We start from the raw sequence: 19,236 nt of genomic DNA, 5'->3' as shown, positions 1-19,236 counted from the left end.
CTGCTCTTGATTCACTCTGAAATTTTGGAAAATCACCAATGTGAATATGCATTTCCAGACTTATAAAATCAAGATTATAAAATAATGTTGGGTACCAGCATAATTAAAGGATTATTACAAAGCCACTTATCAACATTAAAATGACATGAGATAATATATGTTGTCTTTAAAATAGCTAAATGGTATGTTCTACACCTGGTTCTTAAATGTTAGTAAGATCTTAAAAATAAAATAATACAGAAAAGAAATATGCTGATATATTTTCACTGTGTCCCTTATATAAGCAAAGGATATTATGTCATCCTAACATATGGTAATCAAGTGCACGATGGTTTCTTCAAGTTCAATCAGTGAAAATAGTTCTACATTAAGAATATGGGTAACTCTATAATAGTATTGAAGGCCAGCACAATTTACAATGAATAAAAAATGATGTTTGTGAAATTCTACTTAAAATGGTTGAGAGAAAAAAATATTTAAAATAAAATAGTTACACATTTGCCTTTTGTGTATTTCAATTTTGAAGTAAGAGTCAGGCATGGTTATCTTCATCACATTGCAAAAACTAATGAATTGCACATGTCTTGTTTAAAGCACTGAATGGGGAATTTTATAGAAATATCTAAGAAATTCAGATTGCATGTGAGTCAACAACTATAATGTTACACGATGCAAGTAATATTTTAAATTAAATTTTAATCAACATCAGTAGAGAGGGAAAACGGTTCAATGATTATGAAGTATATTTTTTTTACTTCTGTGCCAGTCCATTAGGGCTATAGTAGTATAAGCAGGCTGCTCTGTATAAAACCAGCATATACCATGCTTGACATTCACTAAAGATGCAAGAAGGAATTAATTTAGAATGTCTTGGGTTTCTTTTAGTCTAAATTCAAGAATATTTTCTTATTCATTAAAAATAAGTTCCAACACCAGCTTTCAAATTGTAGAGGTCCATAATTTTAAGTTAGTATTATTTCACAAAGGAAACCTTTGGAAAAGATACTTTTGTTAATAGAATGAAATAATGGCCCTTTCCCAACATCAAGGTCAGATTCCTTGGCTTCCTTCTCTCATCATTGGAGAAGACCGAATGATAACACTAATGTCTACCAGCATCATCCTGAAGTAATCCGTGGTTAGGGAGAGACCAGTGGTTTGGGCAATCTATAATTGTAGATCGAGGCAAAGATGCTGTCAAAAACCTTGTATTTGATGAAAGATTTTTAGAGTTAATATAGAACAACATATTCTGTACAGTCATTTAAGATTAATATATTTGCCTACAGTTAATGGAATCAAATTTCATCTCAAAGTTATATAGGTGTTTCAGAGGAAATGACTTGAAGTATAATTTTTGCTTTTAAGTACTATGATATTTACATGTGACAAAAATTATTGCTTATGCACTGTATATAGTTAACTAGTTCTGAAAGAGACATTTATTGTTGCAGTTTAGTTTCTGTATGAATTCACTTCAAAATTTGAAATCCTATTCTTTCAAGTGCCTGAAGCTGAAAAGAAAGTTCGCAAATTACTCCCTGAACCTAAACCTCAACCGAAGGAAGAAGTTGTTCTCAAGAGCGGTATAGTATTTTTCAACCATTGTTTAGATTTAACTGTACAAAAATCATACTTGAAAGCTTACAAAATGTGTCTGTCCTTTGATTTCTTTTAATTAGATTCCATTTATCAAAATTTATTTGTAGTGGCATTAAAAATTAAAGTTATAATTTCCCCGCCTCTTTCTTACAAGAAGACAGAAATTTTGTGTTCACAGTATTTTGAAATTTACTTAATAGATATAACTAAATTGATATTATTCTAAACTCATAGCAATGACCATAGCTGTCATTTACATGGTAGAATTATGTAGTAAAATATACTAAACCTACTAAATGCTCTAAATTACACCAAACTAGTTAAGTCTAAATTCTGTGTTCAGTTTTAAAGTATGACACAGGATCACCACAACTAACAAAAAAACATTTCTTAAATATTGAATACTTCTTTCTTGTGTTTTATCTTTGTAATATTTTATACTAATACCATATTAAAAATTGGAAGCAAGGTATTCAAATGAAGAATCAAGTTCTAACTTTTTCTTCACATGGAATTACTGATCTCTAGGCTACATTTCTTTAGATATCTCCATTTCAGTAACTTTTATACTTGCTTAAAAACTCATTAAATTACAACACAAATTGTGGTTAGAATTTGTTGTTACTCAAATCATTTATTTTGTATTTGAGTCATTACTGCCACAAACTTGTCTCTGAATAGACTATTGCTGTAGACATCGAGTAACTCAGAGTGCTCTTCTAAATTAACATTAACGACCTTTAATTTTAAAAACAACATTTTTAGTGTAAATGCTAATTTCCCAGTGCACTAGGTCAGGTTGCATGGTTGTTATTTTCTTTGCTTTGTACACTATTTGTGTTTGTCAAATGTATTCAACATCTTCACTTGTTTGTCTTGCTTTACATATAAACATTTTTGTCTTTCAAGTTCTGAGAAAGCGATCTGAAGAAGAAGAACCTAAAGTAGAACCTAAAAAATTAGAAAAAATCAAAAAACCTACAGGTAGGAATCTCAGTAACAACTTGTGAAATTATCTTTTAACAAATGGACATCTAACAAAAGATTTACCTAGTAAAAATAGGTGGAGTTAATTAGAAATATAACCTCATATTTCATCTATGTTTTCCAATACCTGCTTTCTGTTGAAATACTTTTATAGTAATTTTCAAATCCTTTCAAGTATTTTCCTGCACTTCATTGTTATTACTTTGCCACTTAGGTTCTTTTCAGTAGAAATGATTGTAAAATAATCAGGTTGGCTGCAAAATAACTTCACAAGAGAGTGTCAGAAAATGTTCCATAAAATTTAGGGGCTTTTAAGTGGGTTTACTATTATTATTAGCCTACTATCAAAGGGTTATTTATTGGTTTTTATTATAAAAGGTATTTGGAAAGGGGTAGCTCATGGGGTTAGGAGAGAAGTGAATGGAATAAGGATAAGAAAAATTAAGACAGAGTCAAGAAAAAACATAGAAATTAATTGATAGAATATAGGTTTTTTAAGAAGCCTATCAATTGACTTTTTAAAAAAACACTTTGATTTAATTATTTCATATCAGTTAATTTCTAAATAAATAACACTAGAAAATAATCTTATTATCTGAAACACCAGAACTACCTCCAAAAGCTGTTGATCAGGTTGAAGCACCTCCAGCTACTGATACAAAAGTGGAAAGAAAAGTTCCTGAACCAGCAAAAGGTACAAACCTACTTGCACTTTCTTAGTTGTTTCTAAAAACCAAATATGCATCATTTAAAATATCATTATACTGGCATTGATTTGAACATGTGACCTTAATCCGGTCAGCTTAATTGTCATTACCATTTCACTCTCACATACAATTGGTTAATGATCACCCATTTGTTAAATAAATTACTAAGTTTTAAATACTAGGAAAAAATATATTTATGGTCAGTGAGATGAATTATAATATTAGAACCAATATAATTCCCTTACTATATTTTCCAAATGTTTTGCTTTAAGCAAAATAAATTTAGATCAAACACTTGATTTGGTGCCTACATGTATACATTTTAACATATGCTAAGAGATGTCTGCTTAATTTGGGTTTGGCATTGTGAAAAACTTCAGAAATGCTGCAATGACCTGCTTATTATTGTGGATCATTTCAGTGCCTGAAATAAAGCCAGCAATACCACTCCCTGGACCTGAACCCAAACCAAAGCCTGAACCAGGTGAGCAAGATAATCCTCAGTGTCAACACATATTCCTTCGTGCTTTACACAAATGATGTTCGCTTTGTAAGAAAGGTCAGCATGCACCAAATGATTTCTAATGTCACAATATATGATTATATTTTATTTGATATATAATACATTGACTATATTAGAAAATATAGAATATATCATTGTATTGTATATAGATTATGTTACAGTTAGAATATATTATTCTCTGAAAAACTAGTTATTTGAAGACTTTTAAAGTTACATCAGAAGAGGCAAATATGCCGTCCAAATAGGTTTTAGGAAGTGACAACTGTGTACATTAATGCAATGGACATCTATCTACAGAAGTGAAGACGATCAAACCACCACCCGTGGAGCCTGCTCCCACTCCTATCACTGCCCCGGTGACAGTACCAGTAGTCGGAAAGAAAGCAGGTATTTATTCTGTAGCTTTCCTGTTGGTTGGTTGTTTTGATGGCTTAATAAAAGCATTCACACTTGAATTAAATTTAAGCCCCCATTATGTTGAAACTGCAGTGTCCTTTTGACTGCGGGGAGTTATAAGTTCTTGATGAAATTTCCTTCATCTGATACCCTTTACTTATCTAATCACTCACGTGATGGGTACATATTGCATTTGACTGGAATGTATGTTCTTGTGATGCACCATTTCCTTGTATGCTTTTGAGATGAAGTAATGACTATGTTCAAGGCTGATGAAAACTATGGAGATAGACCCTCTCTAAGGACATGCACACAGGAATCCCGTGGGCCTTCAGATTTCCCATGTGCCTTGTAGGAATCATTTCTTATTTTTAAAAAGACTTCCTATTGGGAAAATAAAAGAGTTCTGGAAATGGATAGTGTTGATTGCATAACATTGTGAATATACTCAATGCAACTGAATGGCACACTTAAAAATGATTAAAGTGGTAAATTTTATGGTACATATATTTTACCACAATTTTTTTTAAAGGCTGCATAGTTCAGCCTTTAAATCTATATAAGAATTTAGGTCAGTAATAATTCTCTTAAATGTACTAAGTGGTATGATTTTCTCAGGTAGATACTTAAGGCATTTTTAGTTCATTACTTAGGTGATAATTTCAAAACCAAAAATGATTTGATGTGCTTTGATCATTGATAAATACACATTTTATGAATTTGATCCTTGGCTACTTACACTCCTTAAATTTTACTTTTCTAGTTTGTAAAATTGAACTAATAATTATATTTGCCCTGTTGGATTACTGAGAACATTAAATAAATATATGTGAAACACTTAGCATACTGCCTGGTATATAGTAAGCACTATAGAAATATTTGGATTTTTACTGTGTTTAATGACATGAGACAATATGTTATATTCTTTAGCTGCAGCATAATTTTAATGTTTACATTAATATACTTTGTCACTGATATTTATGATTTTCGCATTATTCTTTTACATTTTTATAATTCCAATGTGATACCTTTTATTAGTTCAGAAAAAGATGAGAACTGCTGTTGAGCCAATTAATTTTGTGTAAAAAATGAGCTTTTCTCCCATTCCCAGGGGGTGAAGCTAGAAAACTGGTTCTACAGTTTATACTGCCCCTGCATTAATAATTGAATTTAACTCTAAATGGAACTTCCTTGCTTCTGCCGTAGTTTGTCCCATTGAGAGAAATCTTCAAAGGCATCCATGCAGATATAGCACATGGAGTCTTTCTGGGCCATTTCCCTTTTTTCTGCACTGATTCCTTGTTGATAAAAACATATCCTTGGTTCACAGTTCATAGTTCAATACATAAGTAAACACATAAAATATTTTGCATAGGTAGGTAAGGCTAAAACTCTTCCTCACAAGGCAACAAACAGTAAGCCTTCCAGAAGTGGAAGAAGAATGAAAGCACTTGCTGAAAATAACTTTTTAAAAATAATTTTATTGTTGCTCAATTATAGCTGTCTGCATTTTTCTCCCCACCACTCCCCACCACCTTAGCCAAACCCATCTCCCTCCCTTGCTTTTACCCTCCCCCTTGGTTTTGTCCATGTGTCCTTTATAGTAGTTCCCGAAAACCCTTCTCGCTTCTGTCCCCTTCCCCTCTAGCTATTGTTAGATTGTTCTTAATTTCAGTGACTCTGGCTATATATTTTGTTTGCTTTTTTCTGTTGATTATGATCTCACCTTTAACTGGAACATAATCAACGAATGAAAATAACTTTTTAATCCTAAATATGTTTGTGATTTAGCTTAGTCACATTATTTTCAGAATATGCCTTCTTAGAAATATCAAAAATATCTATTAGAAATGTCTATTATTCATAGAAGTCATGTAAATAAAACCAATTATTCTTTATACATTAGTATTTATAATAAAGAGCATGATTCACTTCATATGATTTACTAAGTATAAAATGAGTTTGAAAATTGCTTAAATGCTGAGTTCTGTTTTTTAATGCAGAAGCCAAAACACCTAAAGAGGAGGCTGCCAAGCCGAAAGGTCCCATTAAAGGTAGGATTCAATTCCCTGTCCCTGAATTGTAACCGTTCACTCTAGGACACTTTACATTCAAAGGTAACTTCACATTCAAAGGAGAAAAAATTTTCGGAATTTATCACAGTCTTTCCTATTCCTAATTGATCCTACTCAGTTAGTATGTCTTCTGATATTTTAAGCAGTACACCTCTAATATCATTCAAGTGGGTTTTACATAATATAATATAATATATTATATTATATTATATATTATAATATAATATATTATAATATATTATAATATATTATAGTATTGTATTGTATTATATTTATATATATATAGATAGATAGATAGATAGATAGATATCCAAGTATAGTTTAGGATAATGAACCTTATATATTCTGAGCTTCAATTCTTCATGTACATGATATTTCTACATGACAGATAAAATAATTAGACATTAATCAGGACATTTGGGTTTAAAACTTGAGAAAACGAAGAGCATTTATTATTCATAGATTCCTTATGCTGTCTCATATTTCTGTCTGGAAGAAGGCAGTATAAATTTAATTAAGCTTTCAATTACCTACTCTTTAATTTTATGTTCTTATCTTCTAGTTGCTCTGTTACTGGTTTTAGCCAGCAGCAGCCAAGTATGCACTTTCTGATCCTTATGGAAGTACCAAATCAACTGTTAATTTTATTTTGAATTAGGTGTGGCCAAAAAGACTCCTTCGCCAATAGAAGCTGAAAGGAAAAAGTTACGACCAGGAAGTGGTGGGGAGAAACCTCCTGATGAAGCCCCATTCACCTACCAGCTGAAGGCTGTGCCACTCAAGTTTGTAAAAGAAATCAAAGACATCGTCTTGACCGAAGCAGAGTCAGTTGGCTCTTCTGCAATCTTTGAATGTTTAGTCTCCCCCTCCACTGCAATTACAACCTGGATGAAAGATGGTAGCAGTATCCGGGAGAGCCCAAAGCACAGATTCATTGCAGATGGTAAAGACAGAAAGCTGCATATCATTGATGTTCAACTTTCTGATGCTGGCGAATACACCTGTGTTTTACGCTTGGGAAATAAAGAAAAGACCTCCACAGCTAAGCTGATTGTAGAAGGTAATTTCCAGTCTTCTGAGTATGGTCCATATTCAACTTCAGTATAGTAAACCTCGGCAGCAGCGTTTATTGTAATTTTAGAGAAAACCTCCTATTTCTAAGTTTTTATTTCATTGAAAACATTGCATATAGTGAAAAGTCCTTGCTGAAATTCTTTACAGAGCTTCCTGTGCGTTTTGTAAAAACACTTGAAGAGGAAGTCACAGTGGTCAAAGGACAGCCATTGTACTTGAGCTGCGAGTTAAACAAAGAACGTGATGTAGTCTGGAGGAAGGATGGGAAGATTGTGGTGGAGAAACCGGGCAAAATTGTGCCGGGCATCATTGGCTTGATGCGGGCCCTGACTATCAACGATGCAGATGACTATGATGCTGGAACCTACACTGTTACTGTGGAAAATGCCAACAACCTGGAATGTTCATCCTGCGTAAAAGTAGTAGGTTAGTACTTTGCTGGGAAATTTTGCTCTGCTCATTATACTAAGAAAACAAAAGAGCAAATTTCATTTTCCAGTATCAAAGTATCTGCTGTCTTGCCTGTTATCAGAGATGGGGGGATATCAGCATCTCATAGCAGATTAGTTATTTCTAGTTTTAAGAATTTTTTTTCTATTTCTGAAATTGACTAAGGAAGTTATTTATATTATTTGTTCAAGTCATTATTTTTCTGACCTCATTTTCCTACAGAAATCATTAGAGACTGGCTGGTGAAACCCATACGAGATCAGCATGTGAAACCCAAGGGGACAGCTGTTTTCACCTGTCATATAGCAAGGGACACTCCAAATATTAAGTGGTTTAAAGGATATGATGAAATCCCTTGGGAACCAAATGACAAGACTGAGATAGTGAAGGAGGGAAATTATATGCACCTCAAAATTAAGAATGCTGTGCCAGAAGATATTGATGAATATGCAGTGGAGATTGAAGGGAAGAGATACCCAGCAAAGCTGACACTTGGAGGTACAAAAATCTTTCCTTTTATTTTAGAAGATAAGTTTTATGTGTGTAAATAACATACCCCCCAAAAAACATGAAAGAAAAGCATTGTTAGACAGTTTAATACATTATGGTATTTTATCCCTGACCCAAACAGAACGTGAGGTTGAATTGCTTAAACCAATAGAGGATGTCACCATTTATGAGAAAGAAAGTGCAAGCTTTGACACGGAAATCTCAGAGGAAGACATTCCCGGACAATGGAAACTGAAGGGAGAACTTCTAAGACCCTCACCTGTGAGTAATTTCCTGTTTTATGTTGCTAGTCATATAAAATAACTACTCCATATAATCAGTCTTGACATTCAGATTTGGTTCAGTAATGACAGTTACTTCAGGCTTTTTAAGTTTCAAAAAGGGGAAGAGATTTGGTGCACTCTTTGTAGACCATTCAGGCATTTTTTAAATTTTTATAATAAGACATTTCTTCTGTCGGGAATTTATCTCAGTTAAATGCTAACTAAAACTATTGTTTTTCAGACTTGCGAAATCAAAGCAGAGGGTGGGAAACGCTTCCTAACTTTGCACAAAGTGAAGCTGGACCAAGCTGGAGAAGTCCTTTACCAGGCACTGAACGCAGTTACAACTGCCATTCTGACTGTGAAAGGTATGGGCTTTTAGAACCTGAGGTGTAAACTCAACTTCATTTCACGTTGCTCTGCCTTCTGAGAAACCTCATTCTTATTGTTTGGTTTTCAGAAATCGAACTTGACTTTGCTGTGCCCCTGAAGGATGTTACTGTTCCAGAAAAGCGACAGGCTCGGTTTGAATGTGTCCTCACTCGAGAGGCAAATGTCATATGGTCTAAAGGACCCGATATCATCAAGTCCTCTGACAAGTTTGACATCATTGTTGATGGAAAGAAACACATTCTTGTTATCAATGACTCTCAATTTGATGACGAAGGGGTCTACACTGCTGAGGTGGAAGGCAAGAAGACTTCAGCACAATTATTCGTTACAGGTACGAGTTGATGAGATCTGACTGCAATACCTCATATTTAGGCACACAAATATATGACTTTAAAGATAGCACACCAAGTTCTAATAACTAAGTGACAATTAGCACCCCTACTTTACTTTCACATTGCTACTGAACAATCGCCCTGACTTTTTTTAAAACAAAAGGTAACTCCATTTGAAAAGATAAATAAATAAGTGCCAGGTGAAATCCTTATTACCCAGGCAGATCAGAGTGGAATATCTGTGAAGGTTAATTGTTTTTCTGAGCATATTATCCACACTTTCATTGCAGGTGTAAGATTGAAATTCATATCACCTCTGGAAGATCAAACAGTGAAAGAAGGTCAAACGGCAACTTTTGTTTGTGAACTTTCTCATGAAAAAATGCATGTAGTCTGGTTCAAAAATGATGCCAAACTCCACACAAGCAGAACTGTGCTCATCTCATCTGAGGGCAAGACTCACAAATTGGAGATAAGAGAAGTAACATTGGATGACATATCCCAGATACGAGCTCAAGTAAAGGACCTGAAGTCCACAGCACACCTGAAGGTCTTAGGTAAATGTGACTGACTATCCTAAACAGCCAGTCCTTAGACGTTGAGCGTGGGTAGTAGTTAATTCCTCTGCAACCTGTTAACTCTCCAATAAATGTTCATTTTCACATTCTTCTGATTATCTGCTGAATGGCTTTTACAGAGGCCGATCCCTACTTCACTGTGAAATTACATGACAAAACTGGAGTCGAAAAGGATGAGATTATCCTGAAGTGTGAAGTGAGCAAAGATGTGCCGGTGAAATGGTTCAAAGATGGTGAAGAGATTGTACCCTCACCCAAACACTCCATCAAGTCAGACGGCCTGCGCCGCATCTTAAAAATCAAAAAGGCAGAACTTAACGATAAAGGCGAATACATGTGTGACTGTGGCACAGACAAGACAAAAGCAAATGTTAGCGTCGAGGGTGAGTTGCTCAAAACTTTTCAGTTTACCTTATCTGAATCTTCACTTTACCTGTTCGGTCAGTCTAACAAAACTTGGTATCATTTCAGCTCGACTGATAAAAGTGGAAAAACCTCTGTATGGGGTAGAATTGTTTGTCGGTGAAACAGCTCGCTTTGAAATTGAACTTTCTGAGCCAGATGTCCATGGCCAGTGGATGTTAAAAGGAGAGCCTTTAACTGCATCCCCCGTAAGTCAAGACGATCTGATCACACACAGGAGGGGGCTTGCTTGGTTGTTTAGGCTGAAAAAAGATAACACTTCTGGTGTAAAACCTCTTGATGACTTGCAGTATCAACCAGTTACGAAAATGATGTTTTTCTATTTCTTTCCCTCTAACCCTCGCCCCAAACAGGACTGTGAAATCATTGAAGATGGGAAGAAGCACACTCTGGTCCTCTATAACTGCCAGCTGGACATGACAGGAGAGGTGTCCTTCCAGGCTGCCAATGCTAAATCTGCAGCCAACCTGAAAGTGAAAGGTACGCTCCGCCCGTCAGGCCCCCTTTTGCATGTCGTTTGCAGGCCTTCCTCTGAGATCTGGACTCGACCAGGTGTCATAATGGAATCGTCTGCTGGCTTCATCCACACCACCCTTCTCTTGCAGAACTGCCGCTGATCTTCATCACGCCTCTCAGTGACGTTAAAGTCTTCGAGAAAGATGAGGCGAAGTTTGAGTGTGAAGTATCCAGGGAGCCCAAAACCTTCCGTTGGCTGAAAGGAACCCAGGAAATCACAGGTGACGACAGATTTGAGCTTATGAAGGACGGCACTAAGCATTCAATGGTGATCAAATCAGCTGGTTTTGAAGATGAGGCAAAATACATATTTGAAGCTGAAGACAAGCACACCAGTGGCAAACTGATCATTGAAGGTAAATATTTTTATCAGTTAGACCACCTTCAATTTTTTTTCACTTTTATTTTTATATTTCCTCTTTAAAAGGCTGGAATTAATGAGCTTTCTTTTTTTTTTTTTTTTTTTTCTCCATAGGAATCCGGCTCAAATTCCTCACTCCACTCAAGGACGTGACAGCCAAGGAGAGAGAAAGCGCTGTGTTTACTGTGGAACTGTCCCACGATAACATCCCAGTGAAGTGGTTCAAGAACGAACAGCGCCTGCACACCACCAAGTTGGTCTCAATGCACGATGAGGGGAAAACTCATTCGATCACATTCAAAAACCTCTCTCTTGATGATACCTCCCAAATTAAAGTAGAAGCTATGGGAATAAGTTCAGAAGCTAAACTCACTGTGCTTGGTAGGTGCTCTGTTCAGTTTAATTTTATTGCACTAAATGCAGCAGAAATGTGTGGAGTACCTGTTACTTAAAACTGTCTTCTGAGTGGTATATTGCAAGAAATGAGCCCCTGTCCTTGAGAAATGACTGTATATGTTATCAGGATTATTTCTAAAATATTTTTCCTAAAAATATAAGGATTTAAAGTAATAAATACTCAGGCTTACAAAATAGCCAGTTAAAGTCAGAATTAAGACTCTCAATTCATTATTGAGTCCCATCATGTTTAAAAGAGAAATATGTATCTTCCTAGCCCCTTACTGTATCAAATTTATTTTGTAAAAATGTTTTTGCAAATTTCTAATGAGAGACAACATAGAACTTACATTAGTAAACCTCATTTTTTAGCCCCTTACTATCAAGCAGATATGAAACCTAACATATATAGAAACTGCTAAAGGCAAACTATTAATTGGCATTACAAAATAATAATATGAATTTGAAAGCATATAGGTAAACTAGACATAATAATAGGTTTGCTAAGAAATTAGAAATTTAGCCAAATAATAAACACATAATTATATGTGACAGTAAATTTCACAGTGTCATTCAAACTACTGTTAATAAAAATACTTCAAAATAAAATACAGATAAATTAGATCCTGATACATCTTCACATCTGTGTTCCCTTTCTAACCTTTAGAAAATGTGAACACAATAAATGAGTATAATTTGGTATAATTTTAACATATACATAGAACTCTGAGCTGCCTCTTGAACTTTTCAAGAGATTGTCATTTCCTTTAGGGCTTAATGAAAAGTCTTTCTATTTTACTTGCAGAGGGAGACCCATACTTTACAGGAAAACTTCAAGATTATACTGCCGTAGAGAAAGATGAAGTGATTCTACAGTGTGAAATTAGCAAAGCCGATGCCCCAGTAAAATGGTTTAAGGACGGAAAGGAAATAAAGCCATCTAAAAATGCTGTTATTAAGGCAGATGGCAAGAAGCGCATGCTGATCCTAAAGAAAGCCCTGAAATCAGATATCGGACAGTACACCTGTGACTGTGGGACAGATAAGACCTCAGGAAAGCTTGACATTGAGGGTAAGGAAATTCCCATCAGTTTCACTCTCTAAGCTGTCTGGGTTATTTCTGCTAGAGGCTCATGACATGTGCTGACCTTCACTTGTCTAGATCGTGAAATAAAACTGCTGCGCCCCCTGTACAGTGTAGAGGTGATGGAGACGGAGACAGCCCGCTTTGAAACTGAAATCTCTGAAGATGATATCCATGCCAACTGGAAACTCAAGGGAGAGGCACTACTCCAAACACCTGTAAGGCTATTTCTGAACTTGTCAACGCCTAGAGAAGCTGCGTGAAACAGAAAAGGACAGGAAAAACATCAGAGTGCACACAGGGCATTTAAAACATGACATTGTGTTCTCTGTCGGACTTTAAGCCACAGAGAGACATTAAGGTCTATGAGTGGGCTCAGGCAGGCACCCTTGCATTATTTTCATCCCAGCATATTCGGTATAAGGTTGTAGATGCTCAGTGGTGCTGCTGGGTGGTTCAGAATTATAGAGCTAAAATAAACAGGGCTTTCGTGGTGTGCCTGTACACTTTATTTCACAAAAAGGAGCTCAAAGTTATTAAAAGTCTCTTCACCCATTATTAGTAGCATTTTGTTAATTAAGATATCATATCCTCAGAAAAAAAAAATCCCAAGGAAAATTATTTCCTCTGAAGCCTTTTTTTCTCTTTTGGTACAGGATTGTGAAATCAAGGAAGAAGGCAAAATGCACTTCCTTATTTTGCACAATTGCCGCCTGGACCAGGCTGGTGGGGTGGATTTCCAAGCTGCCAACGTTAAATCCAGTGCACACCTCCGAGTAAAACGTAAGTGCAGTGTGTTTCTGCTGAAAACTCAGGGAGCACTATTGCAGAAAATAGGGGCGAAATTAACTGGAATTATTTGATTAACTGGAAAAATTGTTAAAGCACAGAAACAGGCTTTCTTGTATTTACTTCTTGGATATCCTAATACATAACCGTCAGTGAACTTGCCATTTGAACAAAAGAAAATTAAGCAAGTCAGATTTACCTATTTTGTAACCCTTTCATTCAAAGCAGACATACCTACAATTAGACTCTAACTCAGAAACTTAACCCTTGAAGACCACATTGTTCGAGTGCCTGTACCACTGCAGCACTATAAAGAGTTGGCTGTGCAGGCATTTCAGACTCAGGAAGGAGAGGGCAGCACTTGGCTAACATTTTTGGAAAGTGCAAAGCATTTGATGGACATGGACAGGCTATGTGATTGAGGGGCCCTTGTCCTCCCCCAATCAGAGTCTTAGTTATTTTGGAAGCCACATACCTTATGTAGCCAGAGGAACTTGATGCCTGGCAGAGAGACAGATGCAGCACAGATTTCTCGCTGACCTTGTACAACAGCACGAACGGGCCCCTACAAATATCCACCCTCCGGCCACCAGTTCTCCCCTTCTCAGCACCACAGGGCCACGTTCACATGGGAGCTAAAGGAGTGGCCGGTCCTGTGGCTTCTTACTTCTTGAAGAAAGCAACCACAAAGATGAATAACTGAATCTGTATTTATTTCCTTGGAATTACAAAATGAGTAATCCAAAGCTGTTTCCTTCCTCTCGCAAAGCACGAGTAATTGGTCTTCTGAGGCCTCTGAAGGATGTCACAGTGACTGCAGGGGAAACAGCCACCTTCGACTGCGAGCTCTCTTATGAGGACATCCCAGTGGAATGGTATCTCAAAGGAAAGAAACTGGAGCCCAGCGACAAGGTAAAAGGCAGGAATGTGCTTGCCTTGTCTTGCTCTTACTTTTTCAATCTGGTTTTCCATCTTCACTTGCATGTTCCTTGTTCTTTGCTCTTCGTGTCCCTCCCCTTCCCTTTTCCTTTCTCTTTCCTGTTCTAGCCTGACTTCTGCTGAAATCAAAGCAGATTGTTCTCGTTTTTGTTGGGCTTAACCTGACGATGTTTTCATTGCAATGGAAATTCAAATTAAAGTATAATCGGTTTTTCATTTTTCTGAAGAAAAGGCAAACACTCCTCAGTTATTAATGATAGGAAGGAGAAAAAAGATCAAAAAGACCTTCTAACTGGAGGCATTGTAACAACAGTATCCATGAAGGTTTCTGACAAGTTCTGCTCCAGCTATCTGGTGGTCTGCCTGGAAGGGGATTAAGAGAGGAGGATTGAAATTCCATTTTAGGCAGTTGATCAAGTGGTTGAGATAACTTCTGAGCAGATTTGCTCTTTAAGCATTTCTCCAAAGCTATTTTTAACACTCAAGTGCTTTGAGCTATGCAAATTCTGGAATGCAAGCAGACTATTTAAAGTGCAATTGATGGTACCGAAAGGAAGAGGGGCTCTTTGGCCATCCACATCTATGAACAAATATACTTTAAGAAATTTTAGGATATAACCACTTCCCAGTGTTAACTTCTTTAGGCCTAAGATTTTATCCTCAAGACAAAGTGTGTATCTAAATTATCTCGACAATTCACCGTGGTTAATTTTGAATTATTGAAATAAAATATATGGAAAATGTCCAGGAGAATCAAGCACAGCACAGTTCATTGTTCTATGTCAATTTTTTTCAACATTTTAGGAATAATATTGAATGTGCCATCAAAACCTCACTACAGATCAAACTTTTAAGACTTATAGGCACATAATTAACAAGGAACTCAGTTTAACAAAGAGCATAACCATCAAAAAATACGTCAAGAGATGATTCCTCTCTTTTCAGTTATTTCCATGTGAGTGCATGAGGGCATAAAAGGGCACATCTGTGGTGTTTATAAAAGACATCGGCATTTCATAAATAAGTTTCATACTTTAGCCGCTGATATAATGTATAATTAAATATATTCCATGGTCATATTTTTATATACTGTAATGTTAATGTTTTAAAAAGAAGTAGGAATGGTAACCTGTGTGTGTGCACGCACATGGTATCATCATACTTTTAATGTAGCTGTGTCGTTCTTTAGGTTCAGTTCTAAAGCCCACCCCTTGAGATCCCGTGTTTGCTGGGTTAAATCTTAGATTTAGACCCCAGGCGAAGTTTTACAGTGTCTCTGACACATTTTCTCCTCTGTAAGAGGGGAACAAGTCTGTTCCTAGTGAGTTATTATGTTAATAAGGAGTTAATGTATGTAAAGCATTTAGAATAATGTGTATATATAGCATGTATTCAAAATCTTTAGTCATTGCTGTTATCCTCATCACAATGAAAGAGTCCGAATTTTTTCAAAGTAAACAAAAAGAGCCACGAAGTTGGTTAATTATTAGAAGCAAATGCTTTGAATGACTGTTCTAAAGTGAACAAAAAGTTCATATCCTGCCTAACTGATTAGAGAATAATTCAGTACCAGTCTTTTGAGAAGTAAAGTCTGCCTACTACACAGACAGTAATCACCAATTTGTTCCCTTTTTTACTGAGGATAGGAAAAGCAACTATATGTTTAGATTTCAGCATGAAAATTAAGTAATATAAAATGAAGTATTCCTTAGAGTGAGGTCTCCTAAATATTAAACCAGGTGATGGAGGCATCTCTACCTTCGAGTTTGCTTTCTCAAAATAGTACATTTGTCCCATTAATGTGGTTTAATTGCCTTCATATCTAAAGGCAAAGATTTGGTTGACTTTTCAAGATCTTTTCTACATCTGTAAATTCATAATTTGAAAATAACCACACTGCTTAAGAACAAATAATATTATTCTTTGGCTACTAAATATTTTTTGGTCAAATTAAGAGCTTTGTATTAAAGGATCAGTCTCATTAGCTTTAATGTAAAAACCATGCTATTTTAATTTAAAATGTAGACTCAAAAATCTTATTCACGTTTCTTTTACTCAAAAAAATATATATCTCATATTGTCACTCAACGTTTTTCTTGGGTTAGAAAGGATCGTCTTACTATAATTCTATAGGGCCTCTGTGTCTCTTTTAGCACAGGAATTTTAATCCTTTACTTAGCCACCCAAAATACTTCAGCCTTTCATGAACTTGCTCTAATATGACTTACACGTCTGTTTTTAAAAGTATTTTTAAGAGACATTTGACTATTAAGTTTATTAAAGATAAAATATTAAGTAGTAGAGTCACTTTATTACATTTTCCAAGTTTTGTTTAAAAAGTCTTTCAGCAGCAACATGCTTGTTACTGTTGATCTACTCCAGGCCTTCCATCTGAACTTTACAAAAAGATTAGCCTCTGCAAACTACACTAAACAAATAAAAACAACTTACTAGAATAAGAAAATTCAAAGAAAAACATTTCGAAATGAGTTGTGGGGTTTTTTTGTTTGTTTGTTTGGGGGTGTTTTGGCCATCACTCCAAGAAATGACTGTTAAATCTTTAAATGGCCTTTGATAATTTTATATTTCAACTTTCATAACTCAGTCACGGTCATAATGTCTACTGTATTAGAGCCATATGTTTTCATTGCAAATTAACAATATTTTACAAGGATAAAAATTTAACATTATCCTTATATAATCCAACACCAAATCTTCAGCATTCATTTTGTTTATTTTCATAAGGTACCAGTTACTTTTTCCTTTTTAAAAAACATAATCAAGGTACATTGTATAGAATGATTAATTGAGAACCACTGTGTTCTGAACCAACTTCTTGGTAAAAGAATTTTCTAGAGTAGCTGCAGAAGAATTTGGATAAAACAGTGTGTTAATAAATAAGATATATCTGTGGGTAGATTGAAACTTGAGATACATTTATAAATAGTCCTAAATCACACAGTCCAAAATTTATCTCCAAAATTAATATTGAAATATCATTACAAAAACATTTTTTCCAACTCAAGCACCATGTCCTTGAATAAATAGCTATGCTCACAAACACAGCCTAACTACTGCCTCCCATCTGTTGATTCTTCCTTATTATACTTTAGGCCTTTCTCAATTATTAAAGTAGTTACATTAATAACCATGCCCAGCTCTTAAGGAAAAACCTTTAAATGAAACTTTATTCATGACTCTTTCCTTTACAACAGCATAATAAATAGTTCCATTAGCAAAAACTTTTAAATTATTCTTAGCTCTAAGTGATCTCTTAAGTGATGCAGAATCAATCTGAATGACAGGACACACCACCTTGCGGAATTTTAGATGCAGAACGAGAAGAGCTCCAATTGTCTTATCATTACTACTGGGAGGGCCTTGTCCTGTAGGCTTATCTTTAACTGTGCAAGCCACGTGTATGGAGCCTAGTGAGCATCCATTTCAAGGTGGTGTATTCTTTCTGACAATTTATTTTCCAAATCCAATTTGAAGGGGTAGTCTGTAGGAAAATAAAACATTTGAATAATAAACTTACAACCAGAATTTATTATTTAAGTATTAATACTAATGATAGCCTTTGTCTTGCTAGTCTTTCTCCTGTCACAGTGGTCTCCTGATTTAACTATTTCTAAAGTTATTTCATCTATTTGTTCATTGCTATGTGAACAATTGTAGGCCTGTCTGATACCGAATTTTCCCAATCCTGAGATGCAAATACTTGCAAGGGAAGAACAGTCAACATCTTTATTTGTATTTTTCAACAAAATTAGGAAGTTGTATAACTTATTTTAATCATAGGTTTAATTGGCTTGCAAAATAATTTTAATTGCTAAAATAAATGGGAAAAAAGTTTGAGCTTGCTGCATGGAAAACACCTTGCATTTACAACATAAGGTTCACTTTCCACTTACCATATGCAATCAGTTCTTTTCCTTCTTTTCATGATTTAGCTTTTCCATCTTCTTCCTTTATATATATAAACCCAGTGGAACAATAGAGGCAGATATGATACACATACACTACACACACGTGCACAGAAGTATAAACAGAAACTTGCCTAGCCATTTCTACATAAATAACTACCCAGTGGTTATTTTTAGCCTAAAATTTCCTTGAATATCCTGAACTATTAATTTAAATCATTTTCAAACACATACATGCTATATGTATGATTATAAAACAACTTCAAAAGCACTATATCAAACTTTTTGCCTAAATTAATTAAATGCACCTTTATATATTGGATTGCTGTTTCAAATATTATTAAACTGCATTTTTTTTCCCAAAAAACTAGGTGGTCACACGTTCAGAAGGAAAAGTTCATACACTTACACTAAGGGATGTAAAGTTAGAAGATGCTGGAGAAGTTCAACTAACAGCAAAAGATTTCAAAACTCAAGCCAACCTCTTTGTGAAAGGTAATTACAAGGCTTATTTTCTAAAACATGTATAATGTAAAAATCCATAAATAGTGCCAACTCTCAATTATATTTAATCTTTATATGTTGAGTAGCATAAATCATTAAAATTCACTAAATATTCAAAAGTCTATTTTTCCTTTTTGGACTAACACAATAACTCACAGACTAATTTTTTTAAGTCAAAATTGAGTAACATAGGTGTTACTTCCTCTTCTCATCCCCACTGTTTTTACTGCATTCAATAAACAGCTGGAGGAAGAATTATTATCAAACTAGGTGGTGTCACTTTATTAACAAAGAGTTGGCTATTATTTCCTTGATGTTTTATCTTTTTAAAAAATGCTTTTCCTCTGTATGTACAAATAATGATGAAAAGTCATTATTAGAGGAATGCATTCACGTGGAATCAAATCT

At 35.1% G+C, this 19,236-nt stretch overlaps 1 protein-coding gene across 1 annotated transcript in view; it reads left to right on the top strand.

Moving 5' to 3' along the window:
• The window catches only part of TTN (titin), a 270,276-nt gene that overhangs the window by 152,433 nt on the left and 98,607 nt on the right, over positions 1-19,236 (top strand). Inside the window, exons 152-174 of the mRNA XM_053665080.1 lie at positions 1,506-1,586; positions 2,512-2,586; positions 3,197-3,283; positions 3,718-3,780; positions 4,117-4,206; positions 6,219-6,269; positions 6,949-7,350; positions 7,512-7,790; positions 8,037-8,312; positions 8,446-8,585; positions 8,829-8,955; positions 9,048-9,311; positions 9,603-9,869; positions 10,010-10,273; positions 10,362-10,501; positions 10,667-10,793; positions 10,919-11,185; positions 11,305-11,571; positions 12,392-12,658; positions 12,749-12,888; positions 13,327-13,453; positions 14,229-14,371; positions 18,696-18,819. Of these exons, the coding sequence (XP_053521055.1) occupies positions 1,506-1,586; positions 2,512-2,586; positions 3,197-3,283; positions 3,718-3,780; positions 4,117-4,206; positions 6,219-6,269; positions 6,949-7,350; positions 7,512-7,790; positions 8,037-8,312; positions 8,446-8,585; positions 8,829-8,955; positions 9,048-9,311; positions 9,603-9,869; positions 10,010-10,273; positions 10,362-10,501; positions 10,667-10,793; positions 10,919-11,185; positions 11,305-11,571; positions 12,392-12,658; positions 12,749-12,888; positions 13,327-13,453; positions 14,229-14,371; positions 18,696-18,819 (4,068 nt within the window). The remainder of the gene's footprint in view (positions 1-1,505; positions 1,587-2,511; positions 2,587-3,196; positions 3,284-3,717; positions 3,781-4,116; positions 4,207-6,218; positions 6,270-6,948; positions 7,351-7,511; positions 7,791-8,036; positions 8,313-8,445; positions 8,586-8,828; positions 8,956-9,047; positions 9,312-9,602; positions 9,870-10,009; positions 10,274-10,361; positions 10,502-10,666; positions 10,794-10,918; positions 11,186-11,304; positions 11,572-12,391; positions 12,659-12,748; positions 12,889-13,326; positions 13,454-14,228; positions 14,372-18,695; positions 18,820-19,236) is intronic.

Source organism: Artibeus jamaicensis, unplaced genomic scaffold, assembly GCF_021234435.1.
Source record: "Artibeus jamaicensis isolate MK-2021 breed Jamaican fruit bat unplaced genomic scaffold, CSHL_Jam_final contig_391, whole genome shotgun sequence".
Classification (NCBI taxonomy): Eukaryota; Metazoa; Chordata; class Mammalia; order Chiroptera; family Phyllostomidae; genus Artibeus; species Artibeus jamaicensis.
This window is presented reverse-complemented; position numbering and strand designations above follow the sequence as displayed.